This window comes from Temnothorax longispinosus, chromosome 1 (genome assembly GCF_030848805.1).
Source record: "Temnothorax longispinosus isolate EJ_2023e chromosome 1, Tlon_JGU_v1, whole genome shotgun sequence".
Lineage (NCBI taxonomy): Eukaryota > Metazoa > Arthropoda > Insecta > Hymenoptera > Formicidae > Temnothorax > Temnothorax longispinosus.
The window spans coordinates 4,014,430-4,039,564 of NC_092358.1; the positions used below are offsets into that span (position 1 = coordinate 4,014,430).

Consider the following 25,135-nt stretch of genomic DNA (forward strand, 5'->3'; position numbering starts at 1 on the left):
TATGGGTATCGGTTATATACTATCGAAGCTTGATTGAATTAATTATCGTCGCTGCATTGTCGACGTCTCTCACATATAATGTCGGCGAATGCTACCATAAGCCTGTTTCCTCGCAAGGCAACTCGAGAGATTCGAAAGATTGATCGCCGCGTGCCTCGCTCACGCGTGCGCGTGGTGCATCGCGATGCCGGCGGCATGAAGAGAGTAATTCCGCGTTAAAAAGAAGGAAAATATAGGCCGCGTTTATACGCGGCGACGACGCGAGTGTCGTTTGCCGGTACGTGCGTGGCGAACGATCCGAGAAGGCGAAAAAGTAATAACGGTTACAGGTGGCTTTTAAACCCGTCTCTCGATCCACTCGACCTCCGCTCGCGAAGAGGATGAGGGAGGGAAAGAGTTAACTTTATTAATTATTTTTAATTTTATCCGGCCTTCCTTCCACTTTGACATCAATAAGCGAGAAGATGGACAAATTAGGGGATGCGACCACGGCTGAATTACTATTGACGAACAAACCCGTCGCGCACGCGCGCGAATTCTCTTTTAGTCTGCGAAATTAACAGAAGTAAACGAACTTCTAAGATTCTAGATTCAACCGCGAGAATACTATCTGACGCATTTATTGCCACTAAACAGTATAACGCTTTCGTCGGATTTCTCGCTTTGACATAAGATTGCATGCGTTAGAAAATAATTTCTGATAAGATTGCGTATGTGATATGAAAAATGTATGCCGGAATTGCAAGAACTATTCGTTTAATTATCCTATCGCAGTAGGATTTAATGCAGTAAAAAAAAAATAAACGCAAGATTTTCGGTAGATTTTAATTTTGTTGTTTTCAAAAATATCGCAGAAATATTTTTTACCAATTTTTGCATAAATTTTTACGTTCAGTTATTTTACATTCAATTTGGCACACATGTAAAAAAACTTAACTTCTATTAGAAATAAAGCAGTTTAAAGTACTAGAATGAGTTATATAATCAAAAATATTATTGCGATACGCATATGTATTAACAGCATACAATATGAATTATATGCTAATAAATTAATAAGAAAATCAGGCAGAAATATTATTTAAAAAATTCGCGATATTTGATTACTTCAGAATAATACCAAAAATATATATACATATATCTTATGTTTAATACAAGTAAATTGTAGCGAAAATGGCAATGCATATATATGTAACAGTGACATCCCGCTAACGGTAAAATCAATAAGACATCGAGCTTCATTTAACAATGAAGACACGCAGAAAACGGCGTGCTATAAGTGCTGCGTAAACACTGCGCCAACGTAATTGAAGCGGTATGGAAAAAAAGCGCGGCGATTCTCGTCTTCTATCTATGTCGACGTGGCGTAGGTTACAACTGTACGTTATATATGGTTTCCTATCTTTACAATAATCTCATATCGTATGCGCCAGTTATCAGTGTGCAAACAACCCTTTCGAGGCAATTCGAGGGGACCACGCGCGCACGTGTTTCACTCGAGATTTATCTGATTCGTGCTGCGCGTATATGCGTGAGCCTCGTCTCTATTGCCGCTTCACTCGCTCGTACGTTGCAACCACGATCTTGTGAGCTCAATCAGCGTAATTGTGATACGGGAGTAAATTATGATATTGAAGTGTCTCGTCCGGTTTTAATCTCAGTCTTTCAATAAGAAATATGAAATCGTTAGAAAATTACCAAAGATATAATAATTATTTGTTTGCAGTCTATAAAAAGTAACGATTATACCCGATTATACATTAACCGAAAATCGATAAAGAATGTCGATCACTAATAAGATAGATTTATCATATATTTACAAAAATATCGATAGCTTAATGTAAAAAAATTGCGATTAAAATTGCAATAAAAAAACTAATAATTTTTGCGTTATTATTATGCCACCTATTATAAATTTAAATTAGAGAACAAATTAAATATTCAATTTCAAAAATGCAGTACAAAATTCAATTACATAAAAAAGTAGACTCGATATTCGACTCGGTCATATCAAGTATCATTTTCGAACCGCTGCAAAATGAATCAGATAAAAATAAGACGCGTCACCGAGACCGAGGAAAATCGGTCGACGCGTTCGCCGAGTTAGGAATGAATGAAAGAGTCGGTGGCCCAGGGAAAATAGGGCGACGGGAGGTCCTAACCTCGAGCAGATGAGACAGAATTGAATGGACGTCACGAAGGTACGGGATAAGGTGGCGAGCGGAAGAAAGAGAACGGGAGAGGCGAGAAAAGGTGGAAAATGTGATAGAAGTAAAATCAAGAACGAGAGAGGAGGAGAGGGCAAATGAGCAGACAACGAAAGAGAGAGAGAGAGAGAGAGAGAGGGAGGGAGACGAGAAAGGACCACGGGGAATACACGGGCGATGAGACGAGACCGGATGAGATGAGATGATAGTGTTGCATGTAGCGCGTGCGCGTACCGACTCAATAAACATCCGTGGAAGCCTCGGTAAGACTCGGGCCGCGCTCTGGATTACCGGTGCTACTTTCCTTTATTTTCCCGGACGCAATGCCCACACCCCTTTCACTCTCTTTTCCTTCCTACGTCCTTCTCGTTTACCCCTGTCGTGTCGTTTCCGTCGCATTACTTCCCTTTCACGCGATTCTTCTTTACCCGCCCGTCATCCGTTCTCCGTTTCTCTCTTTTACCCGCGCGCCATGTTGCTATTTTTCTCTCCCGCTCACACACGCCATTGTCCTTTTTGACCTCTTTCTCCATTTCGTTCTTGACCCGCCTCCACCCACCCGATTCCCTTTAGTGGAACAGATGGAGACTCGTCACTCTCGAACTGTCTCCCTGCTTCGAATTGTTATTCTCTCGGACGAAATGGAAACTCCCGGTATCCTATTCCCGGCTCCCGTACACTCGCGAAACTGAGCTTCCGGATAATCCACTGATTTGTCCCGTAATCACGAGCCACCGGCCGTCGTCAATTTGATGCCACAGTACTCGACGAATCGCAAGTCGTCCGTTTCAAACCGCAACATCGAACCGTTAAATGAGTTAGATATTTATATGAAACAGAGGGCCGTTATTATATCTGTTATATAACAATTTCACATCATAGAGCTTTTAGAAACTATTTCATGAACACGACTTTGACGATTCCCTAGCAAATTCGGAGTTATCATATGAAGAGTATAAAATATAAGCCCATTATTTGTACATTTATTTTATATAAATTAGAATATCGCAAAGTCAAGATAGATTTTACGAACTAAAGATTTCCGCTATTCCTATTCTGAACGCATTGCTGCAATCTCTTAATATTCAACATTGAATCTTCATTAAAACTTCAACTTGGTCAAGGAATCGGAAATTGAGATCGGTGGATTTGGGACACCTCGTTGAAGTCCGTGATATAAATCGGGGACAGTATATAGGGGCATACTATAGGCGAAGCGATTTCCCTTCGGGGCGTAAAGCCGATAATCGATGAATCGAACCGCGTTTAATCATTCTTTCGAGCAAACGAGCGAGCAAGCGAGCCCTGGGCGGTTTTTAGCGCGAGCGCCGCGCGCCGGGCGAAAGACAACGAAGAGTGCCGCCTAAAACCGATAATTGGCGACCGAGATTAACGTTTCTGTTGTCTCTGACGACGGAATAATGTGTACACTCGTACCGGCCCGGCTCGCTCGCTCGCTCTCTGCCATCGACTCCGCCGTGTGACTGCCATTAAAATCTCGGAAAGCAGCGAGAGCGAAGCACCAAGCGTAACGGCCGAGCCGAGAGCGAGAGCTCCCGGTAGATGGGTACATAAAACCGCTTTTACGGTGGAGAGATTAGCCGACGGATTTCAGCGCGATCGCGGGCGATTACGCGCCTTATAATATTTTAGTACTGACGATTAAAGGATTGGCTTCGCAGCTGATTCGCGGAACCTTTCCGCGGAATCTTCTCGCGATACTCCCGAAGCGCCGAGTGACCGAGAACGGCAGAATGTTTTTCTATTCGGATAATTCGAATACAAATAAAATGTTTAATCAACACGCTGACAACGAGATACCTATTATGTGAAAATGTGATAAATATTTGATTTAAAATTTAAATGATTATCACGCGCGTAGAAATTCGAAATATATTGTGTCAAGCAGATTAATATATTACTGTGGTTTTCTTTATTGAATTATATTTTTCTGCATAGAAAGACATAAATCTTGATGCTGCCAATGAAAAAGATGACATCTTAAAATTACGTAAGTTTTTATAAGTAATATTTTATGATAATAAGAAGGAGAAAGATGTATATAAGCGTGTTGTTTATATTATATACAAAACAGACCGACTTTAGAGATTAATTATTTTAAAACTTAGATTATGTCTACTCACATAATTCTAATTCTATAAAAAGTTTGTTTTATCTTGGTTAAGAATTTTCGTTACTCCGTGTCGTTTAATTTTTGGCAATGCGCAAAGAAATACATGAAATAAGAACGACGCGAAAAATGATATACCCTGATAAGGTACGTCTTACGGGAAAATCGCCGCTCTCGGCAGCTAATGAAAAGCGCGAGCGAAGGTGCTCGAATGCACGTAGCAAGGATGATGAGTGGCGAAGGACGAGGCGTAAAGGAGCGGAGGAATAGGAGGTACTCGAGGATGTGAAGTAGGGTGATTTTGCCGAGGCCTTCTAAGCGGCGGGATTAAGTGCTACGTAAATTCTACCGCGCGCTCCTTCTTTCTTGCATGGATAAAGAATCGCCGCCGCCTCGGTTAGACGCATCGTCGACGGAAGAAAAGTGAAAGTCGCTTCGCCGTGGACGCAAAAGGATTGCAGAAGGGATTACAGGAGTCTCGGTAAGACGGAAGGATACTCCGCAACGGGATCATTACTTTATCGTAATAAACAGGAACAGTTACCTTTAATTATCGGTAAAGTAACGATTACCGTTACTTTGTATTTTTTTTCCCCCATAAAATCGATACGATTGTTTAGCGATCAATCGGGAATGACGTAAACTTGAACCGCAAATTATAGAATTTATAGATTTTGAAAAACAGCGATTTGTAAAATTTTGTAATTTTAAAAAATAATTTGCACTGATTTGTTTGTTAGCGTACTACGCTTTTAAAAATCGTTACACAATTTGTTCGTTTTTTTTTTTAAATAATATATAGACTATAATCTTGTAAATTAATCTCACAGGATAAAATTTTTTAGTTAAAAATTAAACCAAGAATTAAATAATTAGAAATTTTGTATTATTATATCTACATCACTCGAATTTAATTGAGGAAATACTTTATTCCTATAAAATTATTTTCCAACTCTGCGTCAAAGTGATTGCTATATAAAATAATTTATTGTTGTATAAAAGAAAAACAATCGGAAATAGAGGAAATATCAACCGTATTGCCGAAGTATTGCCGTGAGGAATTAAATTAATTATTTCGGCTATTTCGAAATAAAGTTCTATTTTCATGCATCAAGGATACAAGTAGGATTAACATCGGTGTAATGTCGCCGAGTTACATTTAGATACCATACGTTTGCAATAATGGTCCTTATGCTCATTCGTGAATAAATGAAACGCGACGTCTATAAGAAGGTCCTTTCTCGCATACTCGCAGCGTTGGAAACTCGGCGAATTTACACCGATATTAAATCTCGATTTCATATGTACCTTCATATCCGTATCCCGGAGTAATACGGAAATCACGGAGTAATACGTGATTTCAGACATATACATATTATAATTGCGATATTACGCGACTCTCGCGTATCGAATGTACGATGATATCAAAGTAGCGATCGAAATTGAAACTCCACGCTACGCAGCGGAGTGATTAACGCAAAATCTCAAAAAGTAATGGCAGAACGAGACTCCCCGATGCTCGTTCCGGCGAAACGCAACTTGCCGTGTCAGAAACGCACGCGAATTGGATATATCACATTGCATATTTGTCACATACCTGATACGCGCTGCCGGGAATCCCGATTTCTGCGGTATTTCCGACCTTTCCGACGAATCTCTCGCGAACGATCAAGATAATTTTGCGGCGAACAGCGCGAGAAGTACGCGCGCGGTTTACGACTCGCACCCACCGCTCGCACGAACTGCCGTACGTTTGAATTTCGTGAGGAGGGCGATGGCGCCATCTCGCGGCGAAATCGAAAGTTTATCGGCCTGTATCGGGTGAGTAGAATAGTCGATTATTCTGGTATATCATATGCTGAATTAGAAGATTACTGATCGCGAAGGTAAATGTTCAAGAACCTGCTCAATAGATAATAATATTTCTCTCTCTCTCTCTCTCTCTCTCTCTCTCTCTCTCTCTCTCTCTCTTTTGTTGCTAATTTAATAAATAATTAAAAATAATTATTAATGGAGCAATTATACATACAAAATGATTGTGCATGTACAAATGGTTAGATATAAAGGAAGGAAAATGCTCTTATTTATAAATAAAATATTTATTTTTCTTATTCAACGATTTAGGGAACAACATTGTTTCAACGTTACAGTTATTAACACCTAACTGTTTATTTATATGCAATGATGTATATTGTGTAAGGACCGCTTTAGAACGCGGCATGCATGTTGGAATCAGTAAAGAATTTCAATATATTGTGTTTGATATCGTTTGGTATGTAAGCCTCATTTCTGCGCACGAATTACAAAATATGTATATACCGCGTTGTAAAAGCAGCCATCAATGTCGTCAAGAGCGCTTTGATTAATCAATCGCCGATATCTCGTTAACATTACATCACAGATATCAGCAATTCTTCACCGGAAACGATGGAAAGACTTACTTTTGCATCAGAAATGAAAACCCACAACCTGATATTTGTAATATCGTTCACAAAATAGTGAAACGACGATGGAAAGACACACTTTTGTGCCAGAGATAAAAACCCACGTCCCGATATTTCTAATATCGTTCACCAAAAAAGATGTCGCGAAAAACACTAAATTCATTATAGTCTATATATCGAACAGTATAAAATCCCCAGTCCTCTCCTTGGAACGTAATAAAAAGAAACAGCTCTTATAGAAATATATTTCTAAAAACAAAGAGTCGCGTTGATCCCAGCAGGAAATGGTTACGAAATATTCATCCTTCGTGTTGTCGTCGTTAAAAATTTGTTCGTTTCTTTATGGATTTTAGTTGATTAAATGTTTGTAAATCTAAAAAATTTTTCAATCCGGGATTAAGTTGAAAGAACGCTTTTTTTTAGCAATACTAAAAATATTTAATATTAATTAGTTTTGTATTTAGTCCTGCTAGAATTAAAGATCAGGAAATAAAAAACATTTAGGATAAAACTAGCTGTCACGAAACAGATATAAATAGTGATATTGAATAAATATAAATAGAGCTGCGGAATGTCGTGGCTTATACATCCACTGCGAGTCTCTTTCCATCCAGAACGTCGATGGCATGTATTTCCTAAAGGTGTACGTGTCGCGACTATCGATGCGCGTAAACACGCAGTGGATTTTGTATCTCGCAAGACGTATTCTTCAAAACACTATAAAACGGCGGTTCCGCGGTCCACGACGACCAAGCACCCGTCTTCATCATGCAAGAGCAATCCATGGCGAGAACGGATTCTGCAACAAAATGTTTGCAATCCTAAATCTCAGATTCGTCTCAGTAATTCGGTAGTTTTAACTAAATCGTAATTAATCGTAATTAATAAATTAGAAATGTTTTGAAAAACTTTCCTGGCTGTGTATGCACACGTACAATATTTTTAACTTTTATGTTTTTTTTTTTATCAAAAAATAGATGAATGTTTAGAATTTTTGTCGCTCTGGCATTATACTTGAAACATCTTAGATATTTCTAGGCACAACCGACGATCATACAGCAACGGTCATATTTGATATTGCGAAAACGTAATATGATTTACAGTATCAGTATGTCACCATCAGTCACAACTGGCGTAGAGTTACGACCATTATCACGCGTACCTGGCTGGTCGCCGGAATCCGTATGTCATAATGCCGCACTGCTCGGACATCCGTGATTCATTCTGTATTCCACGTAAAGCATTCCAGTGTTGTGCCAATAATAGAGGGCTAGCACGACCAACGCGTGCCACCATTGATGTGACGAGCCGACGTAGTCCACCCAGCCTATAGGAAACGTCGCATATTGTCAACGTTTATTCAACAACAATGTGCAATTATACCATTATTCAGTACTGAGTACAGTATGAAGCAAGGAACATCGTTATGATAACGAGAGCGGTAATCGTCCACAATTACCTGGATAAAAACGTTCGGGTATCTTGAGCATATAGAACGCGAATGCTATCGCGTTAATAATGTACATTCCTATCACCCTCGGAATGAGCATTTTAACGATCGGGTTATCAAAGCCACCCATCGCAAAGGTCCAATGCAGCGTTGGCAGCACGCCATATATCGCCCAGCTCACGAATACGGCCAGCTTAACGTTGCTATTGATGTTCAGTCTCGGTATTTGCAGTATCATCGCGAAAATGAAGATCGCGAGCACGGTTATGAGGTAAAACCGCTGCAGCTCCTGTAAAAGATTCACGGATTCGAGGCCGACTTGATTTATCGATCGCATTGACACGAGTATACCGGAAAACGCTTTAATTATTTCTGTAAGCTCTCGAAACGCAAAACTATCGCGTGTACATAAACACAAATATGAATAAAACTTTCTTCGTATAAGCTTCGTATGACGTAGAGTCGCTGAAATTATAGCTAGAGAAATCGATGTTTTCTTCACCTTGTGACACCAAAAGGCATAGTAGACCCCCGACATATATATCGACAGCATGCTCAGGGCAATACCGAATAAGTCGAAGGATAGGAAGCACCAGTAATCTCTCTCGCTTCGGCACGAGAAGGTGTGATACACGGACGACAGGATCATGCATATCTGAAAACAGTTTCATTTATTTACTTTATTATATTTTAACAAGTCATGTGATATCGCACGCTGCCAAATTTTTACAGATTTTAATACCTGAAAACAGAGAAGCAGCAAGGACACAATCAGTTTGTCGCCAAACGGCGCGTGAATGTTCAGTAGACAGAGATCATATAAGGTCAGACCAAAGAAGAGCATCCAGCCAAAAATGTGGCTCCATATGTTCACGGTCTCGTTCGTCCACCAAAATATGCTGAAACACGCAATATTTTCGTGAAGAAGCGCACGCTGTCGGACTATACGTTTATTATCTCCGAGATATTCGGAGTTCGTTTATCGCAAATGCGTTGAGGAATGTTAAAATCAACCTCTCGAGACATAGTTTGGTGGTCAGGGAGCCTCGATAGCCACGCCGTATGTAGGGATTGTGCTGAAGGAATTCAGGCGCCTCCTCGAACCGTAGCAAACGTCTCAGCTTTTCTTCTTCCTCTGGTGTAATTTCCTTCTTGGCTGTCGAATCGCCGCATATCTATTTCAAGACAGAAGGTCAAAACAAATTAAACGTATCCGAACACAAAAATCTAAAAAAGAATAGTTAAAATTTTAGATATTTGTGCACGGTACTTTTTATATTTTTATGTTATCCGGATAAAGTATTCAATATTGCAAAAAAATCGTGAATCTTCTTTCTTTTGAAATAGTCATGTAAAAAAATTGCAGTCTCCTTGTATAACAGAATACAACTGAACGGGGAAAAAATGACACTTTTGTTTCGTGCAAGTAACTGTTGAATCTAAACTTCAATCATAAGTGCATAAGTCACTTACATAAGAAGTCCGTGCAATGACGTTTTATTGCACTTGGAGTATTCTGAACAATACGAAGTGCTTTCATCGCTTTCGTTTGTTACATTCCTCAGCGATGTAAACTTGCCGCAGCAACAATGGAATGATGTGACTTTACGATGCGATGAATTCTCCTTTTTTAATTTGGTATAATTATTACTATTATTAGAAAGAGAAAACGTTGTCCATGTTAAAATTAAAGTTCTCGTGGCTTAAAAATTTCACCACTTTCAATTGTATCTTTATGATAAAAACAATATATAATATTTAAAATAAAATTAAGAAAAAGATTAATTAATCGCACAAAGAGTAAATTATAAAATATTCAACTTTCTAATATTAAAATATTTGTTGCAAGCTTTATTTCTATATGTCTTACAAATATCTATTTGACACATAAATTCTAATTGTTAATGTAACTTTAAGTGTGACACTGTGTTAAAGTACAAAGTATAGTTTTGTCCCTAGTTGATGCCCGCAAGATAGAAAGTTATTTTCTATATGAAAGGGGATTGACAAGTGAATTCAATGGATGTAGATTGCGCTCCTAATGACTCGGAAAGAGCCTACACGAGACGAGGATGTAGACAAGAAGAGTTTCGTTCATACTAGCTATATCTTTCACAGATATGCGAATGCGGTAAGTAGGCCGCAACGGGACCTGCCTTTCATCCGAGTGTGTCAAGTTTACGCCATCCGTTTTCCTCTCGTGTCGTAAGTTTGCAGCTATAGTGAAATCGATTCTCGTTGCTACGCCAGCGCGAAGCAATATTGACCGCGATTGAGTGCGAGTATCGCGGAAAATGAAGAATAATCAGCAAATAATGTCAGATTTCAAGTTGAAATACAATTACAAGATTTCAGATTTTTCGTTGAGATATAAAACAGAAAACAATGTTATACTTTTGCCTTATAATGAGCACGATTAACAATCGTCGGACGATTAACAATCAATTTACGTATTATGCCCGAACAGATCGTTAATCGCTTATTATCGGAAGCTGCAAATGATGGAATGCATTTTTGCAAAACAGACTTAATTTGTTAATCTCTAACTTGATGGAAAAATCCTGTTAATCCTCGTGACGTACACGAGAAAAGGAGAAATGTAAAATTACAGAGTTTATCGCGTAACCCAGAAAGTCGTAGTCGCGTGTCTTGGTCTCGGAAAAAGCGGAAGCGGCTAGATGACTTCAACAAGAAATGGAGCATATGAACTTTACAGTGTCCTTTGCGCGGAGCTGTTACTTCCGGAATCAGATCGTCGATTTTATCCGAGAAAGGAAATTATCGCGAAAGTCTTTCATCATCGTTATCTGCAGTGATACGCACATTTTATTACGCTTTCATTTTTAATTCCCTCTCCTTAAAATTTATTCTTGAGTCTTAATTAATAATTTTAATCTGTTTTGAATTTAGAGAATCTCGTTTGACACGATGAAGATGTCAGGTATGCACACATTGACTGACCTTGTTGACGAGCGGCTTGTTCGCTTCTTGCGCCAATTCTGCCGCAGATTGCTTTTCATGACTATTATTGTTGTGCAGTTGGCCATTATTAGTCTCTTTTTCACAGTGGTCGCTAACCTCCTCTACGCCTGCAAGTAGTTTCATCATTCAAACGGCGTAGACCTTTTGTGCAGCACCTGCTTCCTGAAAGACATAACGATAGAAAGATTGGAGACAACCGTTAACCGTTCATCATGTTATCCGCGATAACATTACTGTCAAACGAGACCTGATCCAGCGTATATAATTTTCATTTGACGCACGATGTGTAGAATTTCAAAGACTCGTTACAATGTATTTAAATGGTTAAACTCGGGGAGGTTAATTACATACAAAACCTCTGCATACCTCGAAGAGATATGTGGAGGTATACGTATGTGAAGTATACGTAAAAAGAAATACATTTAGATATTAATTTTGCAGGAATTTCACGATGATCTCCGTCGTGAGGTAGCAGTTTTTCACGGTCTTCATCATGAATTAGCAACTTCTTAAGAAACTTCTTAAGTTTAATTAAATCCGGACGTAATTACAACTTTTTGATACACGCTATTAGATATCTATAGAAAAGAAACATAAATGCGATAAACTTTAAGTTATTCCTATTAGAGGAGGAAACATTTTTTTTTAACATTCCGACTTTTCCTCGCCTAGAAAGTTCCTTAATCTTTTATCAATTCACTATATATACATACAGCGAGAATTATATCATGCGATATCGTTCGTTTTTAATCTTAATGGTTCGTACGATGACAAGCGATCCATTGTATCGTACGGTAATTGGCGCAATTACTACTTGCGTATTAACGAAGAGATAAATATAAGAGTAAAATTTTTATTCATCAAGACAATCCTCATATACTTTTCATAGACCTCCGACTAGAAATACGAGTTTGATATATAAGGTGACGTCGATATATATACGTAACTTTCTCGAGAAAGGAGATTGCCGCGTGCGTACGGAAAGCAAGCAGTAACCGTCGTAAGCAGCGGAATGCTTTCTTACGTGACGCCGTCTAATTGGAAGTGAATTTTATTTGCAGCCGCACAAAGAGTCAGTATATCGTTACTTATTGTTAGTTAAGCGGTAGTTAAGGGGCAAAAACTGCGCGAAGGCTGCGCAAGAGAAAAATCGTGGAAGCGCTTAACTTTCGAGCGCCACGCGAAATCGACCGATTAGAAATCTCGCGGTTGAGCCGAAAAGAATATTCGGGCCGATATTTTACGAATTTCTAGTCGTTATTATTAGAAAATAAGAAACGGGATTATATTCACATTAACGCACGCAACACACGCGGGTAGCGTGTTAGGAGCGAAAAAGCTTGCTCCGGAGAATCGCGACGTCCTAGTTGTCTTTTTATCTGGACTCCGTGTGAGAGGAGGAGATTTCTGTTCAGTTCACTCTCTCTTCATCACGCGACTACGTCTAATCTGCGAGAAAGTCGCAGGCGCACTTTGGAATCCGTTCAGATCGTACGTTTACACCCGATGAAAAGTACTGTTGCACAGATTATATTTTCACCATTATATATACGAGCAGGAAGTAACTTGGCGGCATGTTCGCGTAACGATTTGTATAATCTTGAAATTGCTGCCCTTTCCATATCATGGCGTTTGATATTGATTTTACTGATATATTTTATTGACACACAATAATGACTCGTTTTGTAATAAAATAAATATATTAAATCAATACACGAAAATGATAATTTACATTGAATACGGCCGAGAGTCACACAGGTAGACCAATGTGCAGTCAGCTAGTTTTTTACATCTTTAATTTATTCTGTGCAAAAGGATAAATAGATTTACCGTAACTCGTGACTAGAATAACGTGAATAACGTGTTTTTGACATCGTAAATAAATGAATATGTGATAAACAACTAAATAATTAATAATTTCAATATTATGTTTTTTACGGAAGTAATAGGAAGGAAGGTTTCTATAACGTGTAACTCTATAATTGCGCAATTATTGAAGTGTTGCCATAAACACAGCGCATTGTGTTGATAAATAAAAATTAATTGGCGTACTTATCTTTTTATTGATACGAAAGGAGTAATTGCATCAATTGCTACACAATGGATAATAGCATTATCATCGTGCGAACAATTAAGAACAAAGGCGAACGATATCATATAATAAAATTCTGCACTTTAATGAATTGATTAGTATAATACTCATTCATCGAATCAAGAAATTTTGTTGATAAAATTACATTAAATATAAATAAATACGTACGCATTATTTTTAAGAATATAATTGCATATATATATATATATAACAATTACCTTTATTAAGAAGTCGGAAGTTTAATTTATAACGTTCTACATCTTTAATTAATTGCATATTAATTTTATTATATGAGTTGAATCTCCAATTCATTAAATGATAATGAATTAAGTAAATGTGACTGTGGTTGCACATTTCGATATGTATACCACGTGTATATATATATCACTATATTCAGTAGGTCAAGCTAATGACCCGTAAAGACGTCAGTTATTAAACTTCCTTAGCAAACGCGATTACCATCTCTTCTCCTAGTTTGCAGGACAAAGTCCCACTACCTGTAATAGTATGCTTTATAGTAAAGCCACGTCGAAAGTAAGATATGACATTGAATTCATCGAGCGAGGCGATGCGGTGCTAACTTTGGTGCGAGATTCATTTGTCTTTGTTCAATTAGCCGCGCTTCAGAATTTAAATGCGTGCGAGATTTGGGCGAAGACGCGGGTTCTCCCAATGCAAATGGGGAATCACCTGTTCGCGTATCTGATCGTGCTATACAGAAAAAGACTTAATTTATCTTTGCATCAGCGATATTTAAAAAGATATAAAACTACCTTATATCTTTTGATAAATATCTACAGTTAATACAATTATCTTCTTCATAAATATTGTAAAAAGCGACACGTGTCTCGTTCGATGATACCGGTCGATACAATATAATTAGCATGTTTATTTTTATCGTTAACACCTGAGCTTCGCTTTCCGCTTTCGGATGACGCTTCAACGAGCGGTATCCGAGTAAATCACGTACCTCGTGGAGCGGCGATCGACGGTTCTGCGGACGGTCGAGGAAACGGAGAGTCATCGACGTCTCTTGGTCGGGCGTCCGGGCTTTGCGCTTACCGACGCATTGGCGCACTCTTCACGTGTGCGAATCTCACCGCGGCGTATCGGACCGCAACGCGATTTCATCGACCGCACCGAGCGCGCCGAGCAGAACACTGGCAGTGAGCGTCAGATTGCGAAGTGACGGCGGCGGTGGTGGTGGTGGCGGCGACGACGAAGATGACGGCGACTAGCCAGGGTCGCTCCCGATGTACATACGTCCCGCATGAAGAGCACATGCTCGGGGATCAACGGTCCCCCCGTACTCGAGACACAAAGGGGGGTATCTCACTGGTACATACTTTCACTGCTCGGACGGCGAGCGCTCGTCCGGTTCTCCATGGATTCGTGATCGGCCGAATCGCCGGGTGTCCTTCGATACCGCGACACATCTCGCAATAGCTTCGAATGAGATATATACGATGATTACATATGATTCTTTTTTGGAGCAGCTCAGCTTTTATCAGCTTTATCTAATGCATATGTCAAATCATTACGTGTGACATGATACGTATACATAATTAATAATTTGATCTATAACTTCTGCATAATCTGAAATTACTCTTGTGTAGTAATTTCTCAATTTAACGTGTCGTTATAATCGCGTGTCCAGACATTTATACACCTTACTTCCCTATTTAAACTAATCTCGAATTACAATTTTAGATTTCAATCTCCATCGCGCTTTCGAGCGCGAAAAAAAGTTTCTTCGTCGAAAGCGCGACGACCGTGTATAATAAAATCTTCAGAAGCGCGAGTCGATCTCGCGTTACTTTCACGTAGGTCACATCGGTGACGTTGAAGAATTGGGAAAGACGCGTGGGCTAAGGCCACTTTCGAATGAGAGATCCACGTTGATGCGATAGTAATTTTGCAGCTATCAGCACGAGTTTTCAGTTACGCGACTTGTACGATAGGAACTCTGATGGCTATATAACGCGATTAACGCGAAACGTGACCACTGTATCACGATCCTATCCGCTTATCATCCGCACGCTCAGATTTCATCGCCGTCCGCGCGAGGAAAAGAAAAGAAAAGATTCTCGATGCTTTACCTTATCATCATGTGGACTTTATTATATAAAGGGCTAATGCTAAAATGTACACAAGATAAGTTATTAAAAATGTTCATTATTGCGGTAGTAATAATTAATTATACACATGAATAGTCATCTTCTACTAGAGAGTGAACGATGATCAATTGTTTTTTTTTCTCGAGGACTATAACTTTTAAATACCAGATTCGACGCGTTTTACTCGTAATTAAATTACAGATACACGGTCGTATGAGACAAGGTCGGCGTAAACAACGGGCCGCCGCATTACATACTAATCGATTTGTCTTCTCTAGGTTCCTTTAGTCGCCCCATCAGCTTGCCATATTTAAGCACCGATTACATCGAGACGTTTCGCACTAACGCGCGCTTTACACATGGTTCGCAAGACAAATTCGTTTTTACTTACGCACTAATTAAGTAATCGTAATCTTTCTTTTTTTTTAATGACGTATCAGATTTTATTTATCTATGATTAGAAGCCAAAAACACACTGCTAGCACCATCAGACAGTGCAATTATGTAGTTTCATATATTCTTAAACGAACTATCGCGCTGAATGACATTTCGCAATTTAACGACACATTTTGTTCATTTTGTATATAGTTAGATTTTTATGAAATAATATGTAATCACATCGCTTTACCCTTACAGCCACAATATATCGAGGATACAGTATCGTAATTGCAACGTTTAAATAACAGATTGTATTTAAGTCTATCGTTCGTCCAGCAATGGACAGTAACGGTCGCGCGTCGCAAGTGTACGTTTATATTGTGGATAAAAGGAAAAACATCTGGTCACGGAAACTAAATAATAATTAAAAAAAATCGCTGCTTAAAGAAACATCTGCACGCAAAACAGCGGTAAAAGTATTGATGCGAGTAAAATAGCGTCGCGATGAACGACGAAGTAGCGCGAATTCCTGATTCGCAGAACGCGACGCATAACTTAATAGCGTGCATTCATGCACTATAATACGAGACGAGTCGCCGAGATTTTAGCAATCCAGTGGCGATCTCCTCGCGCTGTCGACATATTTGTCGCCTAATTTCTAACGCGACCCGTATATAAATTTAAATAATCGGAATTGCTCTCCCTCGCATCACTCATCGATGAAATGACCCATCGACTGCTTCCCGTATCTCAGCGTAAAGCCGAAAAGGGTGACACTGCATGCTTCCAATAAATTACGTAGCGAACCTCGCAGACCCGCGAAAACCGCAGACCATACTCCAGGCTATCAGATAATCTTTTGTCCAGTGTTTGCAGATGCTTCCGATTACTTAAAGTTTCACGGTTGCCACTTGCCGATTAACGATATGCATAATTAAATTACTACACACACACACAGGAACCAAAAGCACAGATTTCGAGTTACTCGTAGAATTTGTCAGGTATAAGGAATTTTAATAATTGAACAAAGCATACACGTACAGTTTCAGTAATATTTATATATATATAGCCCAGTCTTACAAAAAGTGACCACATCGTTTCAAGGGACGGGCAAACATTGCTCACTTGCGTTAAGACTAACAATCGATGTGCTGTCAGTTCAAAGTTTTCAGTTTTCACTGAAGAAAGTAGGTATCGTAATGTTACAATTATTATAAGCACAATAATTAGAAACCAATCTATTAGATTTAAATACAAATCCTACTTTCACTCTCCTATATGTTACTTCCATTTTTTTTTATTTATGAAAAACAAAGCGATGTGTTGTCTGATTCGGTATATATATAATGCTGGGTGACCACCTTCAAAATTGCCTCGATTGCCATTGCGGCAACATTTTAACTATCCGCGGAATTCCTGAACCGCGAGAAGTTCAGATCGATCACGTTTGCCTGAGGATTCCTCGGGCCCGATTACCGGCTTAAGTTTAAAAGTATACGAGCCATAGCTAATTTCAATCGGTGCTGATGCGTAAGTGGCAATAGGCTGGGGCTGTTTCTTGGTGGTGTTTGGATGTTGAAGTCAGTGGAGATTGGCGCATCACATGGCATACTTGCGCGTCCATTCGCGTGCCAATTCATTATACTTCTCCCTGTCGGTTTTGTATATCCTGGCTATTTCTGGTACCAGTGGGTCATCTGGATTTGGATCGCACAGCAAAGAGCATATTGACAGTAACACTGGAAAGTAATCGATAATGTTAATAATGTTCAATTGATACAAAATATATTTTTCCAAATGCACATTACATAGAATACGTACCCTTTGATATAGTGAGTGCAGGAGACCATTGAGATCGTAGAATATCCAGACAAATACTTCCATTACTGTTGATATTGGGATGATAAATTCTAGTCGTGAATGCGACCTATAAATAAACAAAATAATTATTTGTGATGGATAGTTTTTGTATCTTCTACTGCTGCAATACATAATTAAAAATTTTGCCTGTACAATGTAACGTACCTTAGGTGGTTTAAACGGGTAATCTGTTGGAAAGTGTATTGTTAAGAAAAATACCCCTCCTTGATACGGACTGTCAGGCTGTAAGAGAAAAATGAAATTAATATATACAATATGTTACATAATTATTCTATAATAAAACTCTATGTATCAACTCTTGCTTGATGGCCATATATTTATTAGCAATCTACTAAAAAATTGTTATAGCATAAAAAGTGCAAAGTATATAATGTATAATCATCAACAATTCAATAGCTTTTTATCACATTTCAATAAGATATAAAGAAATATTATATATTAATAATTTATATGAAGAAATTCTTATACAGAAAAAGAAAGTTAAAAATTTGCATAAAGATGTGTCACTTACTGGTCCCATGATTGTTGCCTGCCAGTGGAATACTAGAAAAATATTACGTTAAATTTACATGCAAACTGTTATTAAATTATGGGTTTGTTTTCTATTGCTACACTAACTGCAATAGGTTTGTTCGTGTTGCTTAAAATCTCTAAAAGTTTTTAAGTCGAGATAAATATATATTCGAACGATGGAGAGAAAAAAATCGAGGATTCTAAATGTAAAAAGTGTAAGCAACACAAACAGGCCTAATGTATATGTACACTTGTCGAATGCAGCAATAGAAAACAGACCCTATGATATACCTTATACGACTACTTTTTTATGGTACGTTGATAATCAGTTCTTCCTAATTCAAAATATCCAAATAAAAAATTAAAGAGCTGTAGCTTTAAGTTTGTAATGTATAACTTAACTATAACATTTTTATGCTATTTATTTTATTCTAAGTATTTATTGCAAACTTAATACTTACAATCATCTCCTACAGGTCCAGCCGAGCATTGTGCTGGCGGATCTCTACCAAGGTCCTGAAGTTCCTGGAATTATAAATACAGATAATAGCGTTACAAAAATTAAAACATTTTATACATAATAAAATAATATAATTACAATTATTTTAATTAACCTGAATAGAGATTTATAATTAACATAAATAGAGCCTATTTAATTTCCAATATATTTTACTGCAACAATTCCAATCATATGTCGTACCATTATTCTATAAGTAACTTTGGTATTTATAAACATATATATATATACACAATTCGACATTCTCTTGACAATAGATATAGAGCCTTCTAGATAATTCATACATATATATATATGTATATATAGTCATTGAAAATGAGATATTACTGCATAATAATGGAAGTTTCCGAGACAAAGTTTTTTGTTGTTTGCAATCTTATCTATAACATCTTTATAACAAAGACAAAATCTAATTATAGCATATTACATTGTTCAAGTATCATACAATTCCACAATCGTATTCTCATACTCTCATTGTTATTAATATCATTGCAATACTATAGATGATCAAGATGAAATAAAAGCTATAGCTTTTCGCTGAACTTTACAGCCTCGCTCGTGCAACTCATGCTCTTCAATCTTGCTCCGTGTCATAGTCCATTCTGTATGTTATACGACAAATCAAACATTATTGGCACTCACATCGTGGAGATGCACCACGTCAAATGACTCCACTTTACTCTACTACAATACGCATCGCGAGGCTTTCACGACAAACCACTCGAGAACAAAGTAGTCGCTGGCACCACGAGGTAAAGGCACAAAAGTCCAGCGAAGAGCACCAAGAGGGAGGACCCGCGAGGACAATCTACGCGCTCAATGCGTACGTCGGTGACACGCGCGGAGCACGGTAAACGTGCGTTATTTCCGGAGATCTTGCGGAGTACGAGTAACACAAAATCCGTCCGAGTTTCTCACTGTCACCCACGGCCGAGCCCGGCTGGCGCAGGGCGTCGAGGGACGGGTTCGCAGTTCGCATGGCTCCTAGATGCGCACGGCGCGCGGCCGCCATCTCGTCGTGGTACGATGGTCGACGATCGGCGACGGCGACGGCGAGGATGGCCCCGCTGACGCGGGCCAGGCTTGGGTTCTTCCCAGGCGTTCGCACACACTGTTTCGCACACCAGGCTCGGCGAGGGCGACAGAGAGAGATAGATAGATAGAGAGAGAGAGAAAGAGAGAGTGAGAGAGTGAGTGAGAGAGAGATAGAGACAGATCGTTAAGGGGGCGTACGGCCGAACGCGGCGCACGACAACGCCCGGCCGCGTCGTCGACGCGGCACGAACGCCGACTTGCCTCCACGTACCTTATTAATTCGCTTTAAAGCCATTTGACGAACTGTGTGTTGATATTAACTGGCCGCAATACCAGACAGCGATACCCCGCTTGCCGTGGATCTTTGATTAGGGATTGCAAGATGGCTGCCTTCTAAACGTAGCCCGGACTGCGCTGGTCAAGCGCGGCGCTGTCCGCGATCTCCGCGCGACGGCGAGCACGTCGCGACGCGTCACAACGAAAACCCCGAGGTGGGATGCCCGCGCGACGAATCTCGCGGACGGCAAAATACGGGGGTCGATCGTATACTTTTATTCGGCGTTGCTTTCTCGTGGACACTCGTCGCGAACGCGGCCTCACGAACTCGCGAACCCGGGAGGGGGGCCACCGTCACCGTGGATTTCCTTTTATCGGCAATCAGCGAATTCCCAGCGCACCCGCGCCACCGCCGACAGATGGCGCGGCGGGACGCAGACGATCCTGTTCCGGGTTCCGACACGCGCAACGCGCAACGTCGCGCACCGTGGTGTATCTCCGTATACCCGGTGCGTCGAAAGTAAGGTCGCGAACGATCCCCCGCCCCGCGCCCCGGGCCGCCCAGGGATGAAGCGCGCGTGCAGAGGGAAGCGTCGGAATGACGGAATTGGAAAGTGCGAATAAAATATTATTTTCCTCCCGGGTTTTAAGCGCTCGAGATGTCTCTCGGCACGCCGAAGCTAGGCGGAGGAATGACCTTGCCCACTTATTGCTTGTCATTGTAGCGAACGTTTCAAATTATAGATTACTCATGCTCGCGAGCGTGCCTCGGAGATATTGTCACGCTTTTTGATGAGACATGACGAGATATGTTTCGCGAGAAGGCAACAATCGGTAAACATTGGCAAGAACGCTCTCTTGGCGGACTTGTCTCTCTTCAAACGATGACGATCTGATAATTCTGATTTGCGCTGACGAGCCCAATGAACACGCGCGATCATACGATGCAACGTGCGTCGTGCGTCACATGCACACGCTGGTGGTTCCTTCATTGCTCATTAGTCACGATTCCAACCGGTTTTCTCGAAGCTGAGACAAAATTCCTTCTAGAAAAGACACGTTTAGCATTTTCCTTGCGTTCCTCGTTGTGCTATTGAGACATTAGGCGATAATATCTCGCACGTTACAGGTTGCTCGTATAGCTTTAAGATAATGAGCCACTCGAGGCCTTCTCGATAAATCTATAGGTAGTATGATGTAACGAAACGCGGTGAATATTCATTGCACAAATTGACCTGTCATTTGAAATTGAACTATAATTATATAATTATAACCGTCGTACATGATATTCGTAATATTACGATGTAAAACGTCGCATAATCATACACGCGACTGCACGCAAATATTTAGGTTTTAATCATTTATATTCTATGTATATAGTCAAGATATGAAATTTAAATAATAATCTAAATATAAATAAAGATACAAAATAAAATCGAACAATACGATAAAAATGGGAAAACAATTTCTATGCATAAGTCAACTATGGATGGATTGAATAAAAAACTAGATGGTCACAGTCGTATGTAAATCGTCGGTAGGCTCAGGGTTAATGAACGTTGAACTAATAATTGATCAAAATAAATAAGATTTTAATAATGATCTAAATATAAATAAAGGTACCAAGTAAAATCGAATAATACAATAAAAATGGAATAATTTAATGTGTAGATATAATATAATTTCTGTACAACTCCACTATGGATTATAAAGAAGCTATAGAGCTAGACAATCACAAATCACAGTCGTATGTATAAAACCGCTTGGGCGCCTGATAGCTCAAAGCAATGAACGTTGGACTAATAAACAAACAAGTTTATCGAAGCTGCTCGCGTCCACGTTCAAGTCGATCGTTCCCTTCACTCTCGCAACATGGGGTTGGAAAAGTGAAAAAGGCACAAATCGTCAAGTGCAAGCCGAGTACGACCACGTCGAGAACTCGTCGCGATTATGCCGGGCACGGTGGGCCGCAGCAGACTGCAACAGTTGTGCACGTGTCGCATAAAGGTGTACGTGCATCGAAAAAAGAAGTTCGGAATCAAAGACCGTTCCAAGAGAAAGAGACAGGTCTTCGTGTACAATCCGGAAGAGGAGATCTGGCACGAGCCCTACATGCAGACGCTCCGCCGCGAGTTCTCGGACGAGTCCGTGCTGTGCGACTCCAAGATCGAGCTACCCTGGCGGGACATCGCCCTGCCGACGGCGGGCATGAGAATTCGCACGTCTCCCGACGTGGCTCCGACGACGGCCGATCGGGAAACGGACGAGGCTGAAACGAAAACCGTCAGCGGCGAGAGGCGAGAGTCCACCGGCGCCATGGCGCTGCCGTGGCAGGATTTGCTCATCACGGAGACCCTGCGGAGCACGTTGGAGTCGTTGGACGAGCCGGGAACCTGCGACTCCGCGTTGGAGATACCCTGGGCCGACCTGGCCCTGGAGAAGCCGATAGAGATACGTCCGCCGAGGGAGGAGCAGACCTGCCCGTCCGACGACGTCGAGATCCCCTGGGACGAGATCCTGTTGCCGCGCAACATCGTCATCAAGTCCGAGAGGAAGCGGAAGCATCCCTCGTCCCTTCGACGGCCGCGTCGCGACGACCCGCGTCACGACATGACGTCCATTCCCTGTGAGAGACGCGGCGTGCCTACCTGCTGCGCGAAAATCCGCGCGAAAACCCGCTCGGAAACCCATGCGGAAACGGGAACGCACGCGCACGTCGCGGATCCTAATTGGATTCTCACCTGCATGTAAAGCTGCACGCGTAAACATTTATAATTTGCTTATTTCATTAAATCCCACTATTTCAGCCGAAAAAGTTACGTATCGCTTTAATTCAGTATCGATATCTCTCGAGCAATTTCTCGCTCGTTTTGCCGCAGATAGAGGAGCGATACCTATTATCAATTCAAAGTCAAAGAGAGGAAATACGCCGACACGCGACAATGCGAAATCACACGCTGCAAAAATTGCCGAGGAAAAGTCCGATTTGCATTTTGAAACCTTGATCCGTTCGTTTTGCTCGCCCGGATCTTGCGTTACTAGATTATTATCTTTTTTGAGATCCTTATGGCGTTAACGTAATAGATAGAGAAAAGTAAAGGCCTTAATTGAGAACGGTTTGAAAATGCTTTTTGAAACAAAACGAATTTATTTTATTTATTACGAGACGGATAGAATTTCCTTCGAGAGCGGTCGAAAATTTATTTACGAAACGACCGTGAAGACAGTATATCGATTAAACGCGAAAGGTATTATTTGTTCATCGTTTAATTATATATAGTAAAAGAAATTGTTTATTCGCGAGCGCTCGGTTTTTACCAGCGGAGCGAAAGTGCGAAAACGTGCCGGCGCGCGACGGCGCGGCGCGAGCGACGTGAAGTTGGTGGCGCCGCCGCGCTTCGGCAGCCGTCGGGTCCGGTCGGCTCTCCGTGATCCGCCAGTCGGCATTCGTCAGCGAACGCGTACGGTGGCACGTTGTGGGGCATGCGCGCGCGCAAGAGAGAAAGAGAGAGAGGGGTGCAAGCCGCGCAACGAAAATGGCGTAGTGATTGAGCTTGAGTGTGTCGTTCCGCCTGCCGCGTTTTTGCACGAACAGCGAGGAGGGGCCAGTCGTTTGGAGACGCGCCGTCGATCCCGCCGACGGTTAGGTTTCTCCCTCGCGGGGACCGATCGACCGTAGGAGTGCGCGCCATGATCATCGAGTTGGGACGACGAACCCGGCGACGTCGTTAGGTGATATTTATGCAGTGTGTACCCCCCGGGTGTGCTTTGGTGAGCCGCGCGCGCGTCGAGACCGGGGATCCCCGATGGTCGATGTCGTTGTCGCACGTCGTCCGCCAACGACGACGCTGACGCGAACGACCTGAACGTCGCGGCGCGACACACGGTGACCGTGACGTAACGCGACGCGCGGCGCGCGACGCGACGTGACGGGTGACACGCGTGTACCGTGCATCCGGCCGCACGGCGTGCATGAACCCCGAAAAAACGGGCGAGGGATGGCCCGCGCGGCCGCAATTGGGATTCGGTGATCCTGCCGCCTGCTCGTCGTGACAGTTCGACGACTCGCTCCGATCCGAGCGAGATCAAGATGGCGCCACCGGCGTTTTGACACTTGCCGAAGGACGACCCGTCAGCTGGACTTCACCGCCGCCCGCAGGCGACCCGTCTATTATGAGCAGAGAATTCTACGTACCCTGCACGCCTTACGTCTATCAGGTGAGATTAATTATTCTCTTTCCCGTACGCGTTTTTTTCGCGATCTCTCGTCGAGTGTGCGTCCAGTTTTCTACCGCGACGTTTCTTTGCCCGTCGTCGCTCGGTTATCGCGTTCTCGGTATCGAAAGATTCAATATTTTCGACTTTCTTTGTTCGAGATTTGAAAACGACAAGCAGTTTTTTTTATTATTGATCGTTTATTTGTTATGGAGAACCGGATAATACTTCGGGAACGTGCCTCATAAAGGAAAACAAATAAAAAAAATATATAAACATGACTTTTACGACGTTTAATTATAGTTGCACGATAATCATGCGTGCGACAGTCATAAACATGAGCTTTAGAATATTTATCCTTATTATTTATGAAGACTTTAATTATAGACGTCTTTTAATTTTTTTATTATATTGCAAATTCTTCGTTGATATTAAAATATATTCCAACGAGTATTCTAATTTGCTATGTCGAGTCTCTCTTTTATTTGAAATTATCACGTTGAAAAATATTATTTGTTATTCAGTTTAATTTGCCATGCAAATGATAGACGTTTTCCAATTTGTTTATATTGCAATTTTACATTGAAATTAAAATATATCTCTGTAAGTATTCTGTTTTAATAACGAATCTCTTTTGCATTTGAAATTATTGCGTTGAAAAGTGTGTAAAATATTACGTATATAACATTATTATCTAAGCTTTACCGTGAAAAATTGTGAATCGTGCACACTCCGAGAAGATATGTATCCCGCTATTTTTTTTTATAATTTAAAGTCTCGTTATTGTCTCTCTCGTATAATGAATATATATGCATTTAATTTATCCGCATTATAATTGATAATGAACAAAAGCCGATCGACCGGATGCAATGGTCGATATCGAAACGTACGACGTTCAAA

The 25,135-nt window shown here is 40.8% G+C and overlaps 4 protein-coding genes across 9 annotated transcripts in view; 2 read left to right on the forward strand and 2 right to left on the reverse strand.

Moving 5' to 3' along the window:
• Positions 1–6,415: 6,415 nt before the first annotated feature.
• On the reverse strand, positions 6,416–14,493 carry LOC139822172 (progestin and adipoQ receptor family member 3). 3 transcript variants are annotated; one of them, XM_071793870.1, is made up of 9 exons: positions 14,274–14,493; positions 13,763–13,800; positions 11,191–11,373; positions 9,244–9,404; positions 8,972–9,128; positions 8,732–8,884; positions 8,239–8,518; positions 7,942–8,106; positions 6,416–7,578 (listed from the first exon to the last, which is right to left on the reverse strand). In XM_071793870.1, exons 3-8 carry the CDS (start codon positions 11,335–11,337, stop codon positions 7,967–7,969), a joined length of 1,038 nt encoding a protein of 345 aa, XP_071649971.1. In that variant the 5' UTR covers positions 11,338–11,373; positions 13,763–13,800; positions 14,274–14,493; the 3' UTR covers positions 6,416–7,578; positions 7,942–7,966. The 3 variants fall into 3 exon arrangements, with proteins under 3 accessions (XP_071649971.1, XP_071649918.1, XP_071650019.1); XM_071793817.1 differs by lacking the exon at positions 13,763–13,800 and having other exon boundaries at positions 14,274–14,492; XM_071793918.1 differs by lacking the exons at positions 13,763–13,800; positions 14,274–14,493 and adding an exon at positions 11,578–11,717.
• A 2,343-nt stretch (positions 14,494–16,836) lies between these two features.
• Positions 16,837–20,415, reverse strand: Eff (ubiquitin-conjugating enzyme E2 eff). The gene is made up of 6 exons (XM_071794017.1): positions 20,016–20,415; positions 18,654–18,717; positions 18,191–18,222; positions 17,824–17,901; positions 17,620–17,725; positions 16,837–17,537 (listed from the first exon to the last, which is right to left on the reverse strand). The coding sequence occupies exons 1-6, from the start codon at positions 20,037–20,039 to the stop codon at positions 17,398–17,400; spliced, it is 444 nt and encodes a 147-aa protein (XP_071650118.1). The 5' UTR covers positions 20,040–20,415; the 3' UTR covers positions 16,837–17,397.
• A 1,555-nt stretch (positions 20,416–21,970) lies between these two features.
• LOC139819792 (uncharacterized) lies at positions 21,971–23,031 on the forward strand. The gene has a single exon (XM_071789523.1). The coding sequence runs from the start codon at positions 21,971–21,973 to the stop codon at positions 22,769–22,771; it is 801 nt and encodes a 266-aa protein (XP_071645624.1). The 3' UTR covers positions 22,772–23,031.
• A 443-nt stretch (positions 23,032–23,474) lies between these two features.
• Jvl (javelin-like) overlaps positions 23,475–25,135 on the forward strand; it is a 58,022-nt gene continuing 56,361 nt past the window's right edge. For all 4 annotated transcript variants that reach the window (XM_071770975.1, XM_071770984.1, XM_071770958.1 and 1 more), the window contains exon 1: positions 23,475–24,238. Coding sequence is in view for 2 of the 4 variants with exons in the window: in XM_071770958.1 (XP_071627059.1) it covers positions 24,194–24,238 (45 nt within the window). In the remaining 2 variants the exon portion in view is untranslated. The remainder of the gene's footprint in view (positions 24,239–25,135) is intronic.